The sequence below is a fragment of the Vespa mandarinia genome, chromosome 7, assembly GCF_050613455.1.
Source record: "Vespa mandarinia isolate Hongniang chromosome 7, ASM5061345v1, whole genome shotgun sequence".
Taxonomy (NCBI): Eukaryota; Metazoa; Arthropoda; class Insecta; order Hymenoptera; family Vespidae; genus Vespa; species Vespa mandarinia.
Window position 1 is genome coordinate 12501 of NC_140816.1, and position 20000 is coordinate 32500.

At 26.5% G+C, this 20000-nt stretch overlaps 1 protein-coding gene across 2 annotated transcripts in view; it reads left to right on the plus strand.

The window, feature by feature from the left end:
• Nucleotides 1-1215: 1215 nt before the first annotated feature.
• The window catches only part of mtd (TLD domain-containing protein mustard), a 196766-nt gene continuing 177981 nt past the window's right edge, over nucleotides 1216-20000 (plus strand). The window contains exon 1 of one of the 2 annotated variants that reach the window (XM_085658385.1): nucleotides 1216-1680. In XM_085658385.1, the coding sequence (XP_085514511.1) occupies nucleotides 1394-1680 (287 nt within the window). In that variant the 5' untranslated portion in view covers nucleotides 1216-1393. The remainder of the gene's footprint in view (nucleotides 1681-20000) is intronic. The other variant, XM_085658384.1, reaches the window with a different exon arrangement.

Here is a 20000-nt window from a genome sequence, read left to right on the forward strand (position 1 = left end):
AGAGAGAGAGAGAGAGAGAGAGAGAGAGAGAGAGAGAGAATGAGAGAGAGAGAGGGAGTGTGTGTGTGTGTGAGTGAGTGTGGAGTGAGTGAGTGAGAATAATGGAGGGGTGAGAATACTCTAAGCTCAGTCATTTTAAACTATCATCATCAGATGTCGTAGCAACCACGACGATTTGATCGCCAAAATTTCTTTCGTTTATTTGATAAATTATTTCGCGCATCGAAAAGTTTATAAAATGTACATATTAGTGTTGACAATGTGAAAATGTGCCCATGATTTTTGTGTAACTGTGCTAGATAAAATATATATATACGAATGAATAATTGATAGAATTTAATAAGTTGGTATTATTATTACTTTTATTATTATTATTATTGTTGTTGATATTATTATTATTATTATTATTATTATTATTATTATTATTATTATTATTATTATTATTATTATTATTATTATTATTAACAAAGTTTCGAGTAAACGATAAATGTCTAAAATCACTGAATACGATTAAAAGTAAAATTTTTAAAATATTCGTAAAATGTCATATTTAATATAATCGTGTACTTATCTATCTGCATACATATTTATATACATACATATATATATATACATATAAATATATATATGTACATACATGTATATATATACACGCACCCACATACCCACACACATACATATATAGATACATACATATATATGTACATATTTATATATGTAGCGTATAAGTTTATACAATATATACATACGGATAAATATAAACAAATTTGACTTTGAAGAAGTTTTTCCTCGTAAGTTCTTGGTTATTACTTCGAAATATTCCGTTTGTTTACGTTTAGAAAATATGTTTTTAATTTATACGTCGTAGATTATCTGATCATCGTCCTCTACAGTCGTGTGTTTTGTGAGATAGAGAAAGAGAGAGTGTGTGTATGTGCGTATGTGTGGAAGAGAGACAGAGATAAAGAGAAAGAGAGAGAGAGAGAATGAGAGAAACAACAATCTAATAAAAGTGAGAATTATTTTTAAAGCTTTCGTCGAGAATGTATGCCGATTATTCGACTATTTAAATTATAGTAACTTGAATCTAGATACATTATATATATATATATATATATATATATATATATATATATATATATATAATATATACACATATATAGAAAATACATACAAAGTGATTTTTGTGAAAAAAAAAGGAGAAGAGAAGGTGGAGGAGGAGGCGAAGAAGAAAAAAAAGGTGCAGAAGTAGGAGGAGGGGGGAGGAACTCTCCTCGAGTTTAGTAGTGACGAAAAGAAGAGTGACGGAGGTAGGAAGAGGAGAATCGTGTCGGATCGGATAGTTAGTTTACGTGAAACAATTAACGAAAATTATATTCAAATAACAAACGAGATGTCGTTGTTACCCGGTGTATCCGAGGATGGCACTATGTCCAATAATCCTGGAAGTACATCGATTAAAACGGAAGAATCATCATCATCAACATCAACGGTTACTGCTGTTGCTGCTATTACTTCTGTTGTTACTACTACTACTGCTATTACTACTATTGCTAGTGCTACTAGTGCTGCTACTATTATTACTATGCAAACGGATTCTTCATCTTCTTCATTGCCGGCGAGGCAACGAAGTTTGAAAGATCGTCTTCGGGATGGCATCGCAGGTGGATTCACTTGGCAGTGAGTAATCTTTTTTTATTCTTCTTTTTAGTTTTCTTTTTTTGTTTATTTTTTTTTCTGTATTGTCATTGTTATTGTAATTGTTATTGGTATTGGTATTGTTGTTGTTGTTAATTTCTTTCGTATTTTCTCTTCCTTTTTTTCCATTCCCTTTCCTCCATTATTGTTTCATCTTATTCCTTTTTCTTTTCTTTTCTTTTTTTTCCTTTAATTTCCTCTTGTTTCTGTCGATTTATTCATTGTTATTTTTACTACTTTTTTTGTTTGGCCTTGTTTTTTCTTCTTTTTTTTTTTTAATTTTTCTCTTCTCTTTCCAATCTTTCTTATTTTTTTCTTTTCTCCTTTCTTCGGTCTTTTTCCTTTTCTTCTCTCTTTGTATTCCGTTTTCTTGTTTTCTTTTCTTTTCTTTTCTTTTCCTTCGATCGTTAATTTCTTTATTTTTGTTCTATTTTTGTCCTATTTTTATTTAATTCGTTTGCTTTGTTCTTCTCTTCTCTTTCTATTCGTTTTTCTTCCTTTTCTTTTCTTTTTCTTTTTTTTTTGTTTATTTTTTAAAATTTTCTTAACGCTGTTGTCAATTTCTTCATTTCTTTTTCCATTTTCTTTCGTTCATTTGCTTTTTATTCCCTCCCTTTTAGTATTCTATTTTCTTCTTTTCTTTTCTTTCTTTTTTGTTGTTGCCAATTTCTTCATTACTTTTCATATTTTTTTTTGTTTTCTTTTTCTTTTTTCTCCTCTTTCTCTTTCTCTCTCTCTCTCTCTCTCTCTCTCTCTCTCTCTCTCTCTTTCTCTCTCTTTCTTTCTTTCTTTTCTTTCTAACGAGCATTCGTATCACGTGAAACACCATGAGAGACGTTCCGTTATTCGATATTTGGTGGCCGCTAATGATAATATAACTAGAGAAACGTGAAAAAGACTTCGTGCTAGAAGAGAGAGAGAGAGAGAAAGAGATAGAGAAATAGAGAGAGAGAGAGAGAGAGAGAGAGAAAGAGAGAGAGAGAGACTCAATGGGAGTACTTGTATTCGTGATAGAAAAGTGAGTCTCAAGTGGAAACCCTTTCCAGGGATTTCTCAATCATAGTCAACCTTTTTAATCTTTTTTTTTCTTTTCTTTTCTCTCTCTTTTTTTCGTTTTTTTCTCCCCTCGTCTTTTTTTATTAGTATTTATCATCTTCGAGATATTATTCGCGCTAAGAATTGTGCTCTCAAGTGTCAGTTGTGTCATCTCATCTCTCTCTCCCCCTTCTTTATCTCTATTTCTTTTTTCTTTTTTCCTTTTTTTTCAATTCATTTTTTCATTGCCCTTCCTCTTTATGTCGTTCTTCGTATACCCAGAAAAAAAAAAAAAAAAAATTAATCATTCGACAAATAATTTAATATTAGGGGAACCGGAAATTAATGTCGCTTTCTTAAATTAAATTCAAACGAATAAATGTTTAACAAGTTTTTATTTTTAATTACAATCAAATATCGACATGCGCAGAAACGACATTACTTTCTGGTCCCCCTAATATTATTTATAGCGCGTCTTATCGAGATCGTTTATCTCGATGTTAAAGGATAATAGATTTTTTTTTTTTTAACGAAGAGATTTGTATGTAATAAGAACGAATTGAATGAAATCATTCGTTTGCAATTGTCTGGTGGCGGGTGGGGGGGGGGGTAGTGATATCGATTATAATCTACATACACGGAATAATCGTAATTCTGTTTCTTTTTTTTTCTTCTTATTTCTGTTTTGACCATCTTTATTTTTCTTCTTTTTTCTCGTTATTCTCGAAATCTATGAAAAAATATGAAAAATTGCAAAATATGACGTTGGCTCTTTGAGTGAAAGTTTTGCGAGCTCGATCGAATGTCAAAATGAATGTCGAAGTTTATTTAATTTGCTTATCATTAATTCGACGAAGTACGATGAGAATAAAGAAGAAGAAAGAATAGAAAATAAAACGAAAGAGAGAAAAGAAGAAAAAAGAAATGGCAACAGTACGACGCAAGAAGGTTGATATTAAAGCGATGTAGTTTTTATTGTCCGAGAATTTCGATCGATATGTAGGATACATTAAATTGTTACCTTTTTTCTTTTTTCTTCTCTTTTATTATCTTTTAGCTGAACTCTTAATGGTACGTAAAATGGCCACTAGATGGCGACGATCGTTCCATCGATCCAGAGAGACAATGCGTGCAAAGTGCTTACTTACAATTAAAATTTAATGTACGTGCATACGTAATTGATATTTTACGTTTTAATAAACTGGGTCCATATATATAACTTTTAAAAAGGTTGTTCATCATATTGTTAGCCATTGGATATTACATATGCGGATATTATTCCGATCGTGTTAACTTAATATTCCGAAGGAAGAACAATTTAACGGAGGTTAAGCACGAACGACCGGTCGTATGTCTCTCCTTTACAAACTATAAATTATTGAGGAAAATCGGGCCAATTCTTCGGTCGGCGTAATAAATTATTCCGTTACTCGAGGTCCAAGCTGTCGACATTCGCCATTTTTATCTTCCTATCTGCATGGACCTCTCAGCGGCCATTTTAAACCTATTACTTGTGACAATACTTTTGGTATATTGGCAAGTCTTGAATTTAACGTCGATAAATTTTCGTATTTCTGTCCCAGAAATTTTTTTCTATTCTTTTATTATTAGGCTCTACATCATTTCTTATTTAACCCTATTAGTTTTCTTTTCTTTTGTTCCTTTTCTTCTTTGACAGAAAATCTTTTGTTTTTTATCAGGAATTTCTATTGATTCTAACATACATAGTTTTTATTTATTATTAGATATTTAAATATACATATGTATTTTATTTATATAATTTATAAATATCTATATAACACTTATATAGGCTTAATTATTTTGTATAGAAGATATAATATATATATCAATATACGTATATATAATATATATGTATATCGATTATATTATATAAATCATATATAATATATGTAATGTAGTTTTGCGAAAAAATATTAATTCTACATAAGTCATATATATACATATAAATGCCTTATATGGAATAATTACGTATATTGTATATACATAGGAGTATATATAATATATATATATATATATATATATATATATATATATACATATATATAAGTTCTAAAACTGAATATATAACAGCATATATAACGGTATATATTACAGTATATATAACGCTATATTTATATAACAGTATATATAACAGTATACACAATATATGCATATTGTTATGTGTATATAACAGTTTATATGTATATATATATATATATATATATTTATATATATATATATAACATTATTTTATTGTTGTATTATTTCAAATAAAATCGAAGAATTGTGCCATTTTTAATTTTCATGTGGATCGTTCGTTATGAAATCGCAAAAAAAGAAGAAAAAGAAGAAATAGGAATTATTTGTACGTGTCAATTCTTTCCTATAAAACCGATACTTGCTTGCTTCTATATTTCTGATACAAAGAACGCGACGATCGAAAGGAAAAAAAAAGATTGCCGCAGGAGAGAACACATAAGGGAGAAAAATGATGCTCTACATCGAATGGCAAAAAGGACGATCAAGGACATGAACGAGATACAAGATACGATTGAAAAAAGTGAGAGAGAGAGAGAGAGAGAGAGAGAGTGAGAGAGAGAGAAAGGGAGGGAGAGAGAGAGGAAGAGAGAACACGTCCCTTAGTTCTGCACATGAATGCATTTGTGTGCATACGTCGATGCAGCTGTCAGATATACAAGCATATCGCATCTGCTATTATATATAAATATATATATATATATATATATATATATATATATATATATAAAGTATACCTTATTCCGTTATTGGTTGCCACGTATTTTCGTATGATAAAACCAATTGAGGTATTTCATATAAATAAATGCTATATGAAAAAATAACATATATTGTTAAAAGTATATATATATATATATATATATATATATATATACATGTATATATTAATATTTTGACAATAAGTATTTTAGAAATATATACCTGTATAAATATATATTTACAATTTATATACATATTTATATATATTATATATATTATTATACATATTTATATATAAATATGTGTGTGTGTGTGTGTGTGTGTTTGTACGTGTGTATATTTTATTATATACATAACAATTTATTTTTGACCATATGTGTATGTAACATTTTTATATGCACATATATATTTATAAATATATATTAATATATACATGAATATATTTAATAATGTATATTATTAATTAAATATCGATAATTAAATATCGATTAATTTATATCGATAATTAATCCAATATCGATATAAATATTTATATTTTGAAATATATCAATTAGATATACATATATTTATATATCGAATCCATGAATAATAGGAGTGACGACGATGATGAATATATAACGAAATCAGAGCAAAGCGAGCACCTATGTATTATGTTTAACATAATAAACATACATAAGAGTACGTACTTACATGCGTAAGTATATATATTGTGTGTTCCGGACTGTTTCAGACATCATGTAAATATTTTCAGAGTAATATATATGAGGGCAAATATGTGTTTATGTATGTCTATATATTATGAATTCGTTCTATCCGTAGGTATAATAAACGAACATATACGCGCATACATACATACATATATATAGATATTACATACGTACATAGATACTTGCATGCATGTATGCATACATACATACATATGTAAATATATATATATACATATATATATATATATATATATATGTATATATATAGGTACATATATAGACATGTATGTGTATATATAGATACATGTATACTCGTCACAGACAAGAACTGGGCCATCCGATAATTACGTATTCCCTTTTAAACGACGCGTCAAATTGTTCTCGACCGTTTCGACTCCTCCACGTTTGTTTCCATTCGTTGCGAAAGCTTGAAGATTCCGACACGCGTCATTTGGTTTCCATTAACGAAGCAACCTCTTTCTCTCTCTCTCTCTCTCTCTCTTTTTTACTTCAACCCTCTCCCTTTTCCTATCAACAGTATTATTCGTGATCGGGAGTGACATTGGTTTGGGTAACACATCTAAAGCATCCTTTCTGACGTGGCACTGACCTAATTAAAATCGTCTACCATCGTTTCTAATATGTTGTTCCTAATTTTCTTTTTTTTTTAAGTATGTGTATATATATATATATATAGTAAGAAAGGCAAGTTTGATACATTTTTAATGTGTGAAATTTAATTTGTGCAACTTTTGTTCGAATTAATTAATTAATTGATTAATAAAAGAAGTTATGAAGTACGTCGAAATATATTTCGATAAGTTCTCTTTATACTTTTCAGAAAATATGTACGAAATAAATTAGAAAATGTTTATTTGATTAAATCAAATTATATTGATTTACTATGCAATGGAGATGGGATTGGCCGGCCAGGGGTTAAAGTTTATACTGTTTTGAAGAACGTTGATACGAGTTTGGAAAATATTTTAGTATGACTTTTATTATATAGTTTTCTTTATTAAAATATATTATATTTATATAAATATATTATATAATATATTATATTTATAATAATTTAGCTATATATTTGTTTTATTTATGCATATATATATATATATATATATATATATATATGATTAAGCCAATATAATTAGGTATATAACGAAAAAGTTCTGTCTACTTTATATTTTTTTTCTTCGTTCATTATTAATTTATAAATCATATGTTTATTTATTTATTTATTTATTTATTTATTTTTTATAAACATATACGTTAATCCTATGTTTGTCATCGTCGAAAATTCGAAAATTTATCGAATGAATTTCCTTTCTTTTTTTCTTTTCTTTCCTTTTCTTTTTTTAACCTTCTTCATTTAAAAAATTTTTTTCCTTCATATAATAATTGATCCAGTTATGCCGAACGAGTTTTTGCGAAATACAAACGTCACTCTAATTCGTTCGTACATGTATATTCGAATTGCCGTTTAATTCTCAATGCGAGCTGAGCAATGGTATTAAGCAGATACTACTCCCTTTGAAAATGTCTCAGTGCCAGGTCATTGGGTAAATAGGTCAAGTAGATGTGCAGGTACACACTTGATGTGAACTTTGCTATGCAGATTCTAGTTACGCAAATGTGTTTGTAAGATTGGAAGCATAAACATACACACACATATATATATATAATATATACAATATGTGTATGATATATGTGTGTGTGAGTGCATGTGTATGTAAGTACATACTTATGTATACGTGCTATAAGCATTGAGCTTACGTATTACACGCACGCTTGAATGTTGTTTCGTCGAAGAGAATTTTCCTTCCCCATCGTTTTCTCTCTCTCTCTCTCTTTCTCTTTCTCTCTCTTTTTCTCTCTCTGTCTCTCTCTCTCTTTCTCTCTCTTTTTCTCTCTCTCCCTCTCTCTCTCTCTCTTTCTCTCTCTCTCTCTCTCTCTCTCTCTCTCTCTCTCTCTTCTACCTCTTTAATTAATAATTACTGCCTGACACTAGATTTTTATTTATAAAAGAAGATACCGAGCATGCGTGTCATATTCTAGTCTTTCCTCTTATTATTCTATCGATCGTTTCATGAAATTACTTGGACGAATTTCGATTAGAAATTGTTTTCAATTAATATCTTTCAAATGTCTAAGATACTCGTATAATATCTTCTAAGAATTAATAAAGGAAAAAAGTGTTAGGTTTTAAGTAAGCGTTAGATATAAAAAAAAATGTATTTGTAGATTTGTTTGTGTTTTTATTAGCCTAAAAGGATTCTAATTTTTTTCTTTTTTATTATAATTTTTTTCTTTTACAACATTTGTAATCTTCTTTCTTTTTCCTTTTTTCCTTTTTTATTTTATTTTATATATTTTTTTTTTTTATTACAATATTTACTTCTTTATTTCTTTATTTATTAATAATTATTATTAATATTCATTTATAAATAATTTTTATTAATTTTTATTTTATTTATAATTTATTATTAATTTTCATAATATTACATTTATATTGTATATACTTGATTTTTAAGAAGCAATTATTGGAAGAATAATATTTACATGTGAGAAAAAAAGCTGTGCAAATTGTTTGTATTATAAATTTATTCATGTGTTTAATAGTGGTCGATTAATTTTTATGAGTATCGTAATATTTTCGCTTTCTTTTTTTTTTTATCGTTATATAACAATATTTATATCTTTATAGTATATATGTATATATATCCAGGATTATTTTCGTTTAGGTGTTGTTACAGAAGATTCAATTTTTCATTATTCATAGACAATTTTGTAGAATAAGTCATTTGTTCGTATATATTTAACTTGTTTGCAAATACATTGCCGTATCAAATCTTCGTTGTTAGTTCTTCACTTTGACACTCGTGCGAAGCCCATATCGGAGTTCCTTTTGAATTTTACCCAGCTTGTGTAAGCAAATGGAAATTGACTTGGTCAGGTTATTTATTCCCAAGTTATACAGGAAGCTCACAGTTCAGTTTGTTTCGTTGAATTTTCATTGAATAATTGCATCACAGTCCTGTCCGTCGTGAAAAGTTTTTTTCTTTTCTTTTTCTTTTTTTTCCTTTTTTTTTTCTTTTTTTTTTTGTTTCGACGTACCAGTCGACATTCTTTTATCGTTCTGAAATTTGTCTTAGAAATTTTTTTCTTCAAAATATTACTCCTTTAAACAAGTTTATATGTAACAGCATTCAACCTGTTACCATAAAATTGTCTAAAACATTTCTTCGATATCCTTAGTAGCGATATTTTTTTTTTTTTTTTTTTTTTAATTTCTTTTCATTTTTAAACGTAAATCTAAAAAGTATGCAAAGTCGGCAACAATGTCGTAGTGTTTAATGATATCTTTTTTTTTTTGTGATAACACCATGCATATTATCGCGCTATGTGTAATACATTTTAATAAATCCTTCGAGGTTTACGTTTGAAAATCCGTCGAACAAAAGTTATTTGAATTCAAACGAACGATCGAAGACAATGATATCGGACTAATATATTGGGGAGGAACATATAAAATAATATTTCAAATTATCAAAGACGAATAATAAATATTTCTTATTATTTTCACTTCGTTAAAATTATTAAAACGTTTTAGTTAAGAATACGAAGGACAGAATGTTCGATACAAATCATTTATGTATATCAGGAATGAGTAACTACCTCTTAGACGTGAGTGGCATGATTCTAGCCATCAATCAATTCGATCCTCCTCTTTCTATTCTTCCTTCCACTATTCCCACCCACATAGTTACCTACTTAAATTCAGTAGCCAAGAACATTGTATATTTTATTATTTAGATACCATGCGATTCTTTTTTCTTTCATTTTTTTTTCTTCCGCTTAGCAACGAACTATAATCGAATTATTATAAAGTCCACGATAATTTACAAGTATAACTTGAAGAAGTTAGTATTATTATAAGTGAAAAGTTTCCATCTATTGTATTACGTTATTATTGTATTACATTTTTATTATTTTCATTATTGGAATTTAGGATTGTTGTAAATTCGTTATCACACGAATATATTTGATAATTATTCGCGTTATGAGATATATATTTACAAATGATGAATACGTATATATATATATATATTTATTTATACGTATATATATATATATATATATATATATTTATATATATATATATATATGTATATATTTATGTATGTATGTATGTATGTTTGTATGTATGTAGATATTTCTTTACTACTATGTAGATAATGTTTCATCGATGTTTCATTGTGAATATTGTTAAGCTTCTTCGTAGTTTCTTTCTTTTCACTGTGAAAAAAGAGAAAATGGAGCGAGAAATCGGTACTAGGTATAGAGAAAAAAGTATAGAAATAGTTACAGCTTACTTTTTCGTTGGGAGAGATTAAGGGAGATATTGGATTTCTTTTACTGACATTCTAAAGATTTATATACCTATATATTTATATTTATACATAGATATATACCTACTATATATGTATATCTATATATATATATGTATATATACATATATATATATACTTATTCGATAGTTATATTTTTTATATTTTTATTTTCCATGGGTGTTGATATTATTTAAAGTATGATTTTTTCAAAAATTTCTTCAGATATTTTGGAATGTGTATGAAATTATAAGATGATATTTTATATCACCTTAAATTAATAATATAAAGTAGTAATATAAATTAATAATCACTTTAAATTAATAATTAAATTAATAATATAAATTAATAATATTAATAATATATATGTAATATATATATATAATAATGTAAATAAATATAAATTCTTTTTTATTAATATATGTGTATATATATATATGCAATACATATGTTATATTTATTATATTGCATATATATATATATATATATATATATATATATATATACATATTTACAATATCTATATGTATTATACTACGTAGCGTTTTTACGAAAGTGTTTCTGGATACGCATCTCGCATCAGACCAACGATGATAGTCGATTTGCACGGAGAATCTTCCCCCGTCTCTTCCAAATAGTCAGAGTTAAAGACTCATTGATCGCGATGAATAAGGGCAGTCGTACTAGACTAGGATACCGTTGAAGGTCATTAGCAAAATACCGCTTGCCGCGTTCTCGCAAATTAATGGAAGAACGCACGTTCTTTTAAAGGATCCCGTGAAGCTCGTGATGGTAAGTGCGCGATAATAAATATTGTACGAATTGAAGTTATCATAGTATATTTATTGAAATAAGATACAATTATTGGTGATCTTGTATGATGACGTGTAGTTAGTTGTGTTGTTGGGTTTTAGATTGTGCTGAATATCTCCAATTAAGGTATAGTCAATGATATTGGTAAGACTAAATTGTCTTATTGATGAGTGCAAATGCTTTAATGCGATTATCTGTAGATTTCTCTTGAACTATTCACGAAGGCATTAATGAATTAGGAAAGGGAAATGGAAAGGGAGAAGTTTAAGTAAAAAATGCCCGAAAAGGGAAAGCAATATTCTTATTGGTCGTAGAGTTTGTTAGGATATTTCGTTGGAATGTTTAAACAATTCCATGCGTATGCCACTTTATTCTAGTGATCGTGTAGATTAGAACCTGTCAATGAATATTTCAAGGCTAGGCAACAAATAACCTTTAACTCGTTGCGCTTAGACGTCTACTTTCATTAATTATTAGTATCGACACATTATTGAAAACTAAATACTTGACCAAAAATACTTAAGCTCAGACAAAACTGGCAATGTATTTTTTATCTGTGCGTTTTTTTTTTAGCGAGTATCCAACATGTTCTCAAGGGCAGATATTTCTAATAATGATATATGACTTTTAGGAGAAAGTACTGTGAATAATTGAGGGACGTACGTGTGCGTCAACTGATATTTTATATTTTTATTTGACACAATACGTATTGTTATTCTTTAACGTACGATAATATCAAAGATAAAAAATAAAAAGGAATAATCGGAAAGGCAAATAATAACTAAATAAATATTTTTATTAAAGTAATGAAAATATTAAAAACAACAAAATCGCGAACCAAGAATAAACGTTAACAAAGCGGTATAGTTGTCACTTTCCAATGTCAAGATTCAATGACTGTCGGTTACTTTCTGTATTTATTTGGGTCAATGTCGACTAAATAATCGTTTCCTGTCCCTTTGGTAAATACCCATGTCAAAGTTAACACCTACGAGCATTCGTAAGATAAACGACGAAGGAATACAAATGCTTGAAAGGTAGAGCTATACCCTTCTTTCTCGTGAAAGGTAAAGAAATGTAAAATGGTTGAAAAAAAAAAGAAAGAAAAATAAAATAAAATAAAAACATACGGAGAAGAATAACGAAGTTAAAAGAAAATTGTTTTTTAAATGACGAAATGTACAATCAATTAAATAAAAAATATGTAATGTCGATAATATTATAAATGAAATAAAGAATACGAAGTTAATTATAAATTAAATAAAAAAAATATAATTATAAATTAAATAAAAAAAAAAAATATATATATGTATGTATACATATCAAAAGTCAATAATTAATAAAAATCATTTACTTACTTATGCAATAATCGAAGTGACATAATATATTTTATATATAATATATATAACATATTGTAATATTAAATATATTAAATAATATAATTAAATATTATGGTATTAAATATATTAAAGTTGAAATAAAAAAGATACGAGAAAGTCGGCAATTCTGAATTACATCAACAATTTGCAAATTATAATATTACATAAATATTAATTAATCAATAAACGTTAATATTGCCTTACGATGATAATTCGTACGAGGTATCGATGTTATTGATAATATTAGAATTTATAAAATAATAAAGAGAAGGGAATGTTGCTTGTTGTGGGTGGAATCATTGTGGAGGGGATGGGGAGGAGATAGGGAAAAGACAAATGAACATTCGAAACTGACGAATCGTATGCGTTTACAAGGGAGGAGAGGGGGGAAGGGAGGAGTGTCGGGAGAGATAGTTAATAGCATTGTTGAAAACTCGAATCAGCGTTACGTAATGTCGAATAGTGGATCGGAGGAATAACGATCGAGCTCGAGTGGATTAATTGGACATATTAAACTAGTTTAGACTTCGTCTAAACGTGTTTTCCCAAGCCTCTGGTTGTGAGCTTTCTATCACTCTTCAATGGCATTACATGTAACATACATAATTGACCATTTCTTGTAACGAATACCATTTGGTATCTGTTACTCGATTATTGCGTAAAAGTGAAAATACCTTGGTACTATAGGAATACCATTAGTGTACTTACTTTCCGATTTGAAATAAAATTGGGTTTAGAAATTTTTTTGGAAAATAGGGGGGGGGATGGAAGAAAAAAAGAAAAGAAAAAAAAATAAAATGTCGACAACCTCGTTTGAGAAAATACGGATAATAGATCTTTCGTCGTCGTACATTTTTTATTTATTTAAAGTAAGTTTCTTTTTTTTTTTCATTCGTTTTATTTTTTTTCTCTTCGATTTTCGTTACTCGTGATATTTATTTATTAATTTATTTAGAAATACTTTAAAGTAAACAATTTTTTTTTTTTTAATTATCGTTCAGTTAATTAAAATGATTAATTATAAATATCAATAATACGGTGGAAACATTTTAATCGAAGTTAATTAAATTTAATGTTTAAGCAAAGATAATTAACGAGAACATCTCGATCGAAATTAATTATATTTTGAGTGATAATTAAATGTAATTAAACATAATCGTAGATTACCGTTTATAATGTCGGTAAATAATAGAGTGATTTTATCTTTTTCAAAATTGTCATTGTTCGATTTACAATCAGAAAAAATATCTTTCGTCAACAAGTGTCATCTCCCTATTTCTTTCCCTCCCTCCCTCCCTCTCTGTTTCTTTTTCTCTCTCTCTCTCTCTCTCTCTCTCTCTCTCTCTCTCTCTCTCTCTTTATTTTTCTCGTTATTGTTTCTATCTGGATAAATTTATATGTTAGTCGAGTGCACATAATTAATTGAATTTTGGTTTGGTATCTGCAACTACGTAGCTCGTAAATATAATGTATCGTAACGAAGGATAATACAGAGATGGTCAAGTTTATAATTATCATAATGACGTGTCAATTATTATATAAGTTATCGTAATGCGAAATTAAAAAAAAAAAAAAACGAAAAAGAAACGAACAAACAATTAAATAAATAAATATACAAACAAATAATGGTATAAGCAAATCATCTTTTTAGAGTAATACATACAACATAATTAATTTGTATTATTAATAATTTGTAATGATTTTTTTTTTTTTTGAAGATTAGAGATTTGTTGATATTCTTCTAATAATATTTTATAAGTTTTCTATAGTATGAAAAAATAAAAGAAAAATTAATAAATAATGAAATAATAAATTATCTCTACATATACTATAAATTTAATATGTATGACTTAATTAATTTTTTATTATTGATAGTATATATGATAAATAACAAATGATAATTTAATATTTGTCAAAAATAAATAATCTAATGGTTCTTTTTTTTTTTTTTGAATATAAAATGATCTATCATATTAATGATGTAATGTAATCATATTGTTATTAGTATGTGAAATTTACTAATGCGTATAATAACATAATTTAATTTTTTCATAAATAATGGACAAATATACAGATGAAAACTATATAATAATCTTGTTTTCTTTTTCTTTTTTTATTCAATGATAAGATGATAACATTTTTTTAATAATAATAATAATAATAATAATAATAATAATAATAATAATAATAATAATAATAATAATAATAATAACAGTAATGATAACAGTAATAATAATAATGATGAAGCTGTTAATAACTTGACAGTTGATGTTAAAAATTTGAGAATTTTAATGGAACGAAATTTTTCGATTAATCGTATTTCATCATCAAACATTTATTTCGAATTAAACGAGGATGATCTATTTTGAGTTAATTCTTGTCATTTCTATCAAGATTGTAAGATAAAGATTGTGATAGATAAACCTGAATGATGATATATAATTCTTAGAGAGAGAGAGGGAGGCAGAGAGAAAAATAAAGAAATAGAGGGAAAAAAGATAAAAATAGAGATAGATTGATAGATAAATAGATAGATAGATAGATAGATAGATAGATAGATAGATAGATAGATAGATAGATAGATAGAGAGAGAGAGAGAGAGAGAGACAGAGAGAGAGAGAGAGTGAATTGAAGGGTTCCAATTTGAAGATTTGGCTCAAGGATTTGACGAGTGGATGTACTTGATCTGCTCCTTCTTCTTGCTTCGCTATATTATCAACTTTCAAAAGATCTTGCAGATACGCGGCCTGTCTATTATACTCTTGCTTGTCATTATTTTATATTTTATTTTATATTTCATCATTTTTTTATTTTATTATTATTATTATGGAGAGCGATGGATTGATATTTGTATTACTTGTTGTAAATTATGAAACAATTCGTAATAATTGTATTTATTTAATTTAATTTAATTTAATTTATTCATTATTCATTTCTCGTTTCATAATTGAATGCGTGTATGCGCGCGCACGTATGTGTGTGTGTATATATATATATATATATATATATATATATATATATATATTAATGTTGTTAGAAAATTAGTGTTTATAAAAATTAAAATACATATATATATATTATTTTTTAATAATTTTTTTTTTATGATTATATTAATACTTTCTTATGTTTATATAAATAATTGTATACCGATATTAATATTTTTAAAAAATTTATATTTATATTAACTTTATTTCTTGTTTTTAATATAAATGATCGTATCGATTTTTTTTTCTTTTTTTTTTTTTTTTTTTAATGATTCTCGTGATTCAATTAATTTCAAAATGAAAATGAATTTCGAAATAAAAATTGGGAATATATAAATCATAAATAAAGTGAATACAATTATATTACATATACATATAACGGAAGGAAAACAAGTGTCGAATGATTTATGAATAGTATAATTGTATTTATGTATATATGTATGTATTTATATATGTGTATATACATATGTATAGTGTGTATAGAAAACATACAACGGATTAAAAACGTGACAAGGGGTAATTTTTCGTTTATTTTATCGTAACTCTCGAGCAATCGATCGTAGGAAGGGAGGAGGAGGAGGAGAAGGAGGAGGAGGAGGAGGAGGACAGAAAAGAAAAAAGGGAAAAAGAGAACGCTTGAACCTCACACGATAATCAATGTAATTGCTCGGCAATTTCTATTCGCTTATGGCATCGTTCATGCATGTTGTAAAGAAGTGCAATGAGAACGAAACGAATTTCGCACCTTACTGATTCCCAAGAATCATTATTTAAGAGTGACAAAATAGCTGCCTTTTTCTCTCTCTCTCTCTATCTCTCTTTTATTCCCAACTAAAATTCATCTATTCTTTCTTCTTTTCTTTTTTTAATCTATTTTTCTTATTATCGATTTATATAATAAAATATTTTATTTATTATGTGCATCCATATTATAATAATTTATAATATTAAATTGAACGAAAATATTTAATAATATATTTAATAAAAATTATATATATATATATATATATATGTAAAGTTAATAACATAACATAAATAACATAATAACATAATAAATATATAATATAATTAATACATAAAATATGTACATACGTACAAATTATATATATATATATATATATATATATATATATATATATATATATATAATTTTGAATATAAATAATCAAACAAAAATTAAATAAAATATATATATATATGTTTATTTAATATACATATTAAATATATATTACTTAATAACAATATTAATATATAAAATTTCTCATAATGTCATGTAAAAAATAATTAATTAAATTCGAACTTCTTGTTTTGATAGTACAAATCAACGTTTAAAAAATTATTGTTTTTCTTCTTCATTTTTTTTTCTTTTTCTTAAAAGTTCTTATGATCTTTTCTCGGCAAATGAAGTAGTGAATCGGACAGAGATTTATGGGACGTAGATCGACGATGTGAAATAAAGAAAAGTGCGTGCGCGTGCGAAGGAAAGTATCTCACGCGATAAATATGTCAAGGTCATTCGGGCCCAATAATTCGAGCAGACGTTTCAGTAAGAACGAACGAGAAAAATGATTTTTATATCTTATGGCTTATGATATATACGATAACAACATATGTGTGCTTTGTCGAAAGACTTATGTATTGCATTATGTATTATATTTACTTTACGTATCTATGTAAAAGAACGATGAAAATTATTTTGGTCTGTAAGTTTTCGTTTCTTTGATTAATAACAATCATAGATTTTAAATTTCATCATAAATTTTCTTTTTATCGTATCGTATATATATATATATATTTTTTTTTTTTTTCTGTTTTATTTTTTATTGTGGAAAAAGGAACGTCTGAAACGAATGACTACGAATCAATTAGAAAAAGAATTAGGTTAGATTATATGTATGAAAAGTGATATAACAATTAATAAATCAATAATATATAATAATTTAATTAATCAAATAAGAAATTTATTCATTTGAAATGTGTCTCTTTATGTTTTTTTTATACTATTGACTTCATTATTTGAATTTACTATTTATTTTTACTATTGAGTATTGACTTTTTTTTTTTTATTAAGTTGACTTTTTTTTTTATTAAATTGGCTTTATTATTTTTATTTTTTATTATTGATATTAGTTAAATCTCTAATTCTTCTTCTTCAAAATGGCGGAAAAGTTGATTAGTTTCGACTAACGCAAGTAGAGAACTAAAGAGTTGGTAATAATTTTGTTTATTCATAAAAAGAAATCTCGATTGATGAACGACGAATCATTTGTAAAAAGATTGATTGAAGTACATAAAAAATTAATATTACTGTTAATTAATATTATTGTTAATTAATATTATGATTAAAAATTAATAAAAATTAATATATAAATAACGAAGCATGATTTAATTTAATCAAATGAGAAATTTGCTTTATTTAACACCTGTTGTTTTCATATTTTATTTTACTATTGCATTTTATTTTACTTATTCACGTGCTTTACAATATTTCTAATTTTTTTCCTTAGAATATTTCAAAATGTCGAAAAAAAAATCAATTTTTTACTTTATAAGAAATGTTAGAAAAATTTTTACGATAATTCATTCGTTCGTTTCGTTTATAAACTTACTAGAATAAAATGATAATAAAATTTTATTTTGTGTTAAAGTATAAATATTCATAAAACTTATCAAAGTCATAAGAAAATGTTTATATGTCGTTCACTGTCAAGCGAGTAGTACATATATTACGACTTTCGTTTATGTGTAAGAAAGTTTTACAGACAGAATTTACATTTTACGAGTTTCCTTTATGACGATCACAGGTGAAAAGAAAAAGAAAACGTAAACGGAAAAGAAAAAGAAAAAAAAAAAGAAAAAGAAAGAAAAAGCAAAAAGCGTTTGTAAGATTTCTTTATTTGAAACTCGTATAGAACATTATCCTCAGTGGTAGATACTGGTATCCTGGTAATCCTTGGAGTTCGCGTACTTCTTACTTTCTTAAGAAGATGAAGGACTTTTAAATCCTTGTTCCCGTGAGATATCTCGTAAAATCGTTTCTCGAGACGATATTTTGACTACATACGGATTTTTGTTTCGAGATCCCTTATATACGGAGTGGTACAATAATTGTTATCAATTTAAATTATTGTCGGCGAAACTTTTTATCTTTTTTCTTTTTTTTTTTTGTTTATTTTATTTTATTTCACTTTTTTTTGTTTTTGTACGACAAGATCGCTTTGAAAATATTTAGATCGTCTAGTTCCTCATTTTTTTTATTTATTTTTTTTTTTTTATTTTTTTTTTATACTATATGTATATGTGATTTATATTAATAGAAATATTATAATTGTATTATTTAATATAAATAAGTAATTTATATAAAATTTAAATTATTCTTTAATGAATTAGAATGTTCCTTCCTTTCTCTTTTATTTTTTTTTCATTTCCTTTAATTTTTCTTTTTTTTATAACGATCTTCAACAGATCATTTTTCTTTGTCCTAAGAATTCGAATTGTTTCATCGAACAAATTCTTTTTCTTTTCTTTTTTTCTTTTTTCCTTTTTGTATTATTTTAAGTTGAGATCAATTATTGAATCACTCTGTATTGTTTCATATTATTCATAATAACTTGGTAAATAGTCCTTGTTCGCAGAAAAGATGTGATCTTGAAATTTGATTTATTTCGAGAGGTACAGTAATATTCTCTTTTTCTCTTTATCTCTATCTCTCTATTTCTATCTCTTTCTTTCCTTCTTTTTGCTTGATTTGTATTCAAAGAAAGAATATGCGAAGGTCGAGGAAAACTGAGAATTTCGAAGCACGATCTTTAGACGTATAACAGAGATACCTACCTACCTATCTACCTATCTAGCTACCTACCTATCTACCTACCTATCTACCTACATATCTACCTACCCACCTATCTACCTACCTACCTATCTACCTATCCATTTATGTGTACTATCGTTTTCGTGAAGTCTAATTTCAGTTCAACTATCTGCAAATACATCTTTAATCCTAATCTATAATCATATCTCCATACTCGTATGCGTACATGTAACTTCTGAGATCAGTATGGTTGACGTTGACAGTAGTGAATTTGGATCTCTATGTTCTTCTCGACATATATTATAATATTTTTATAATATTTATATTCTACAAAGTTAAATCTATTCTTGGATATGACATTGTTTGAGAGTGTCTGATTTAAAAAAGAAAAAAAAAACAAATAAAATTATTGTTTTCGTCATATCGGATATAATTTTCAAGTTAAG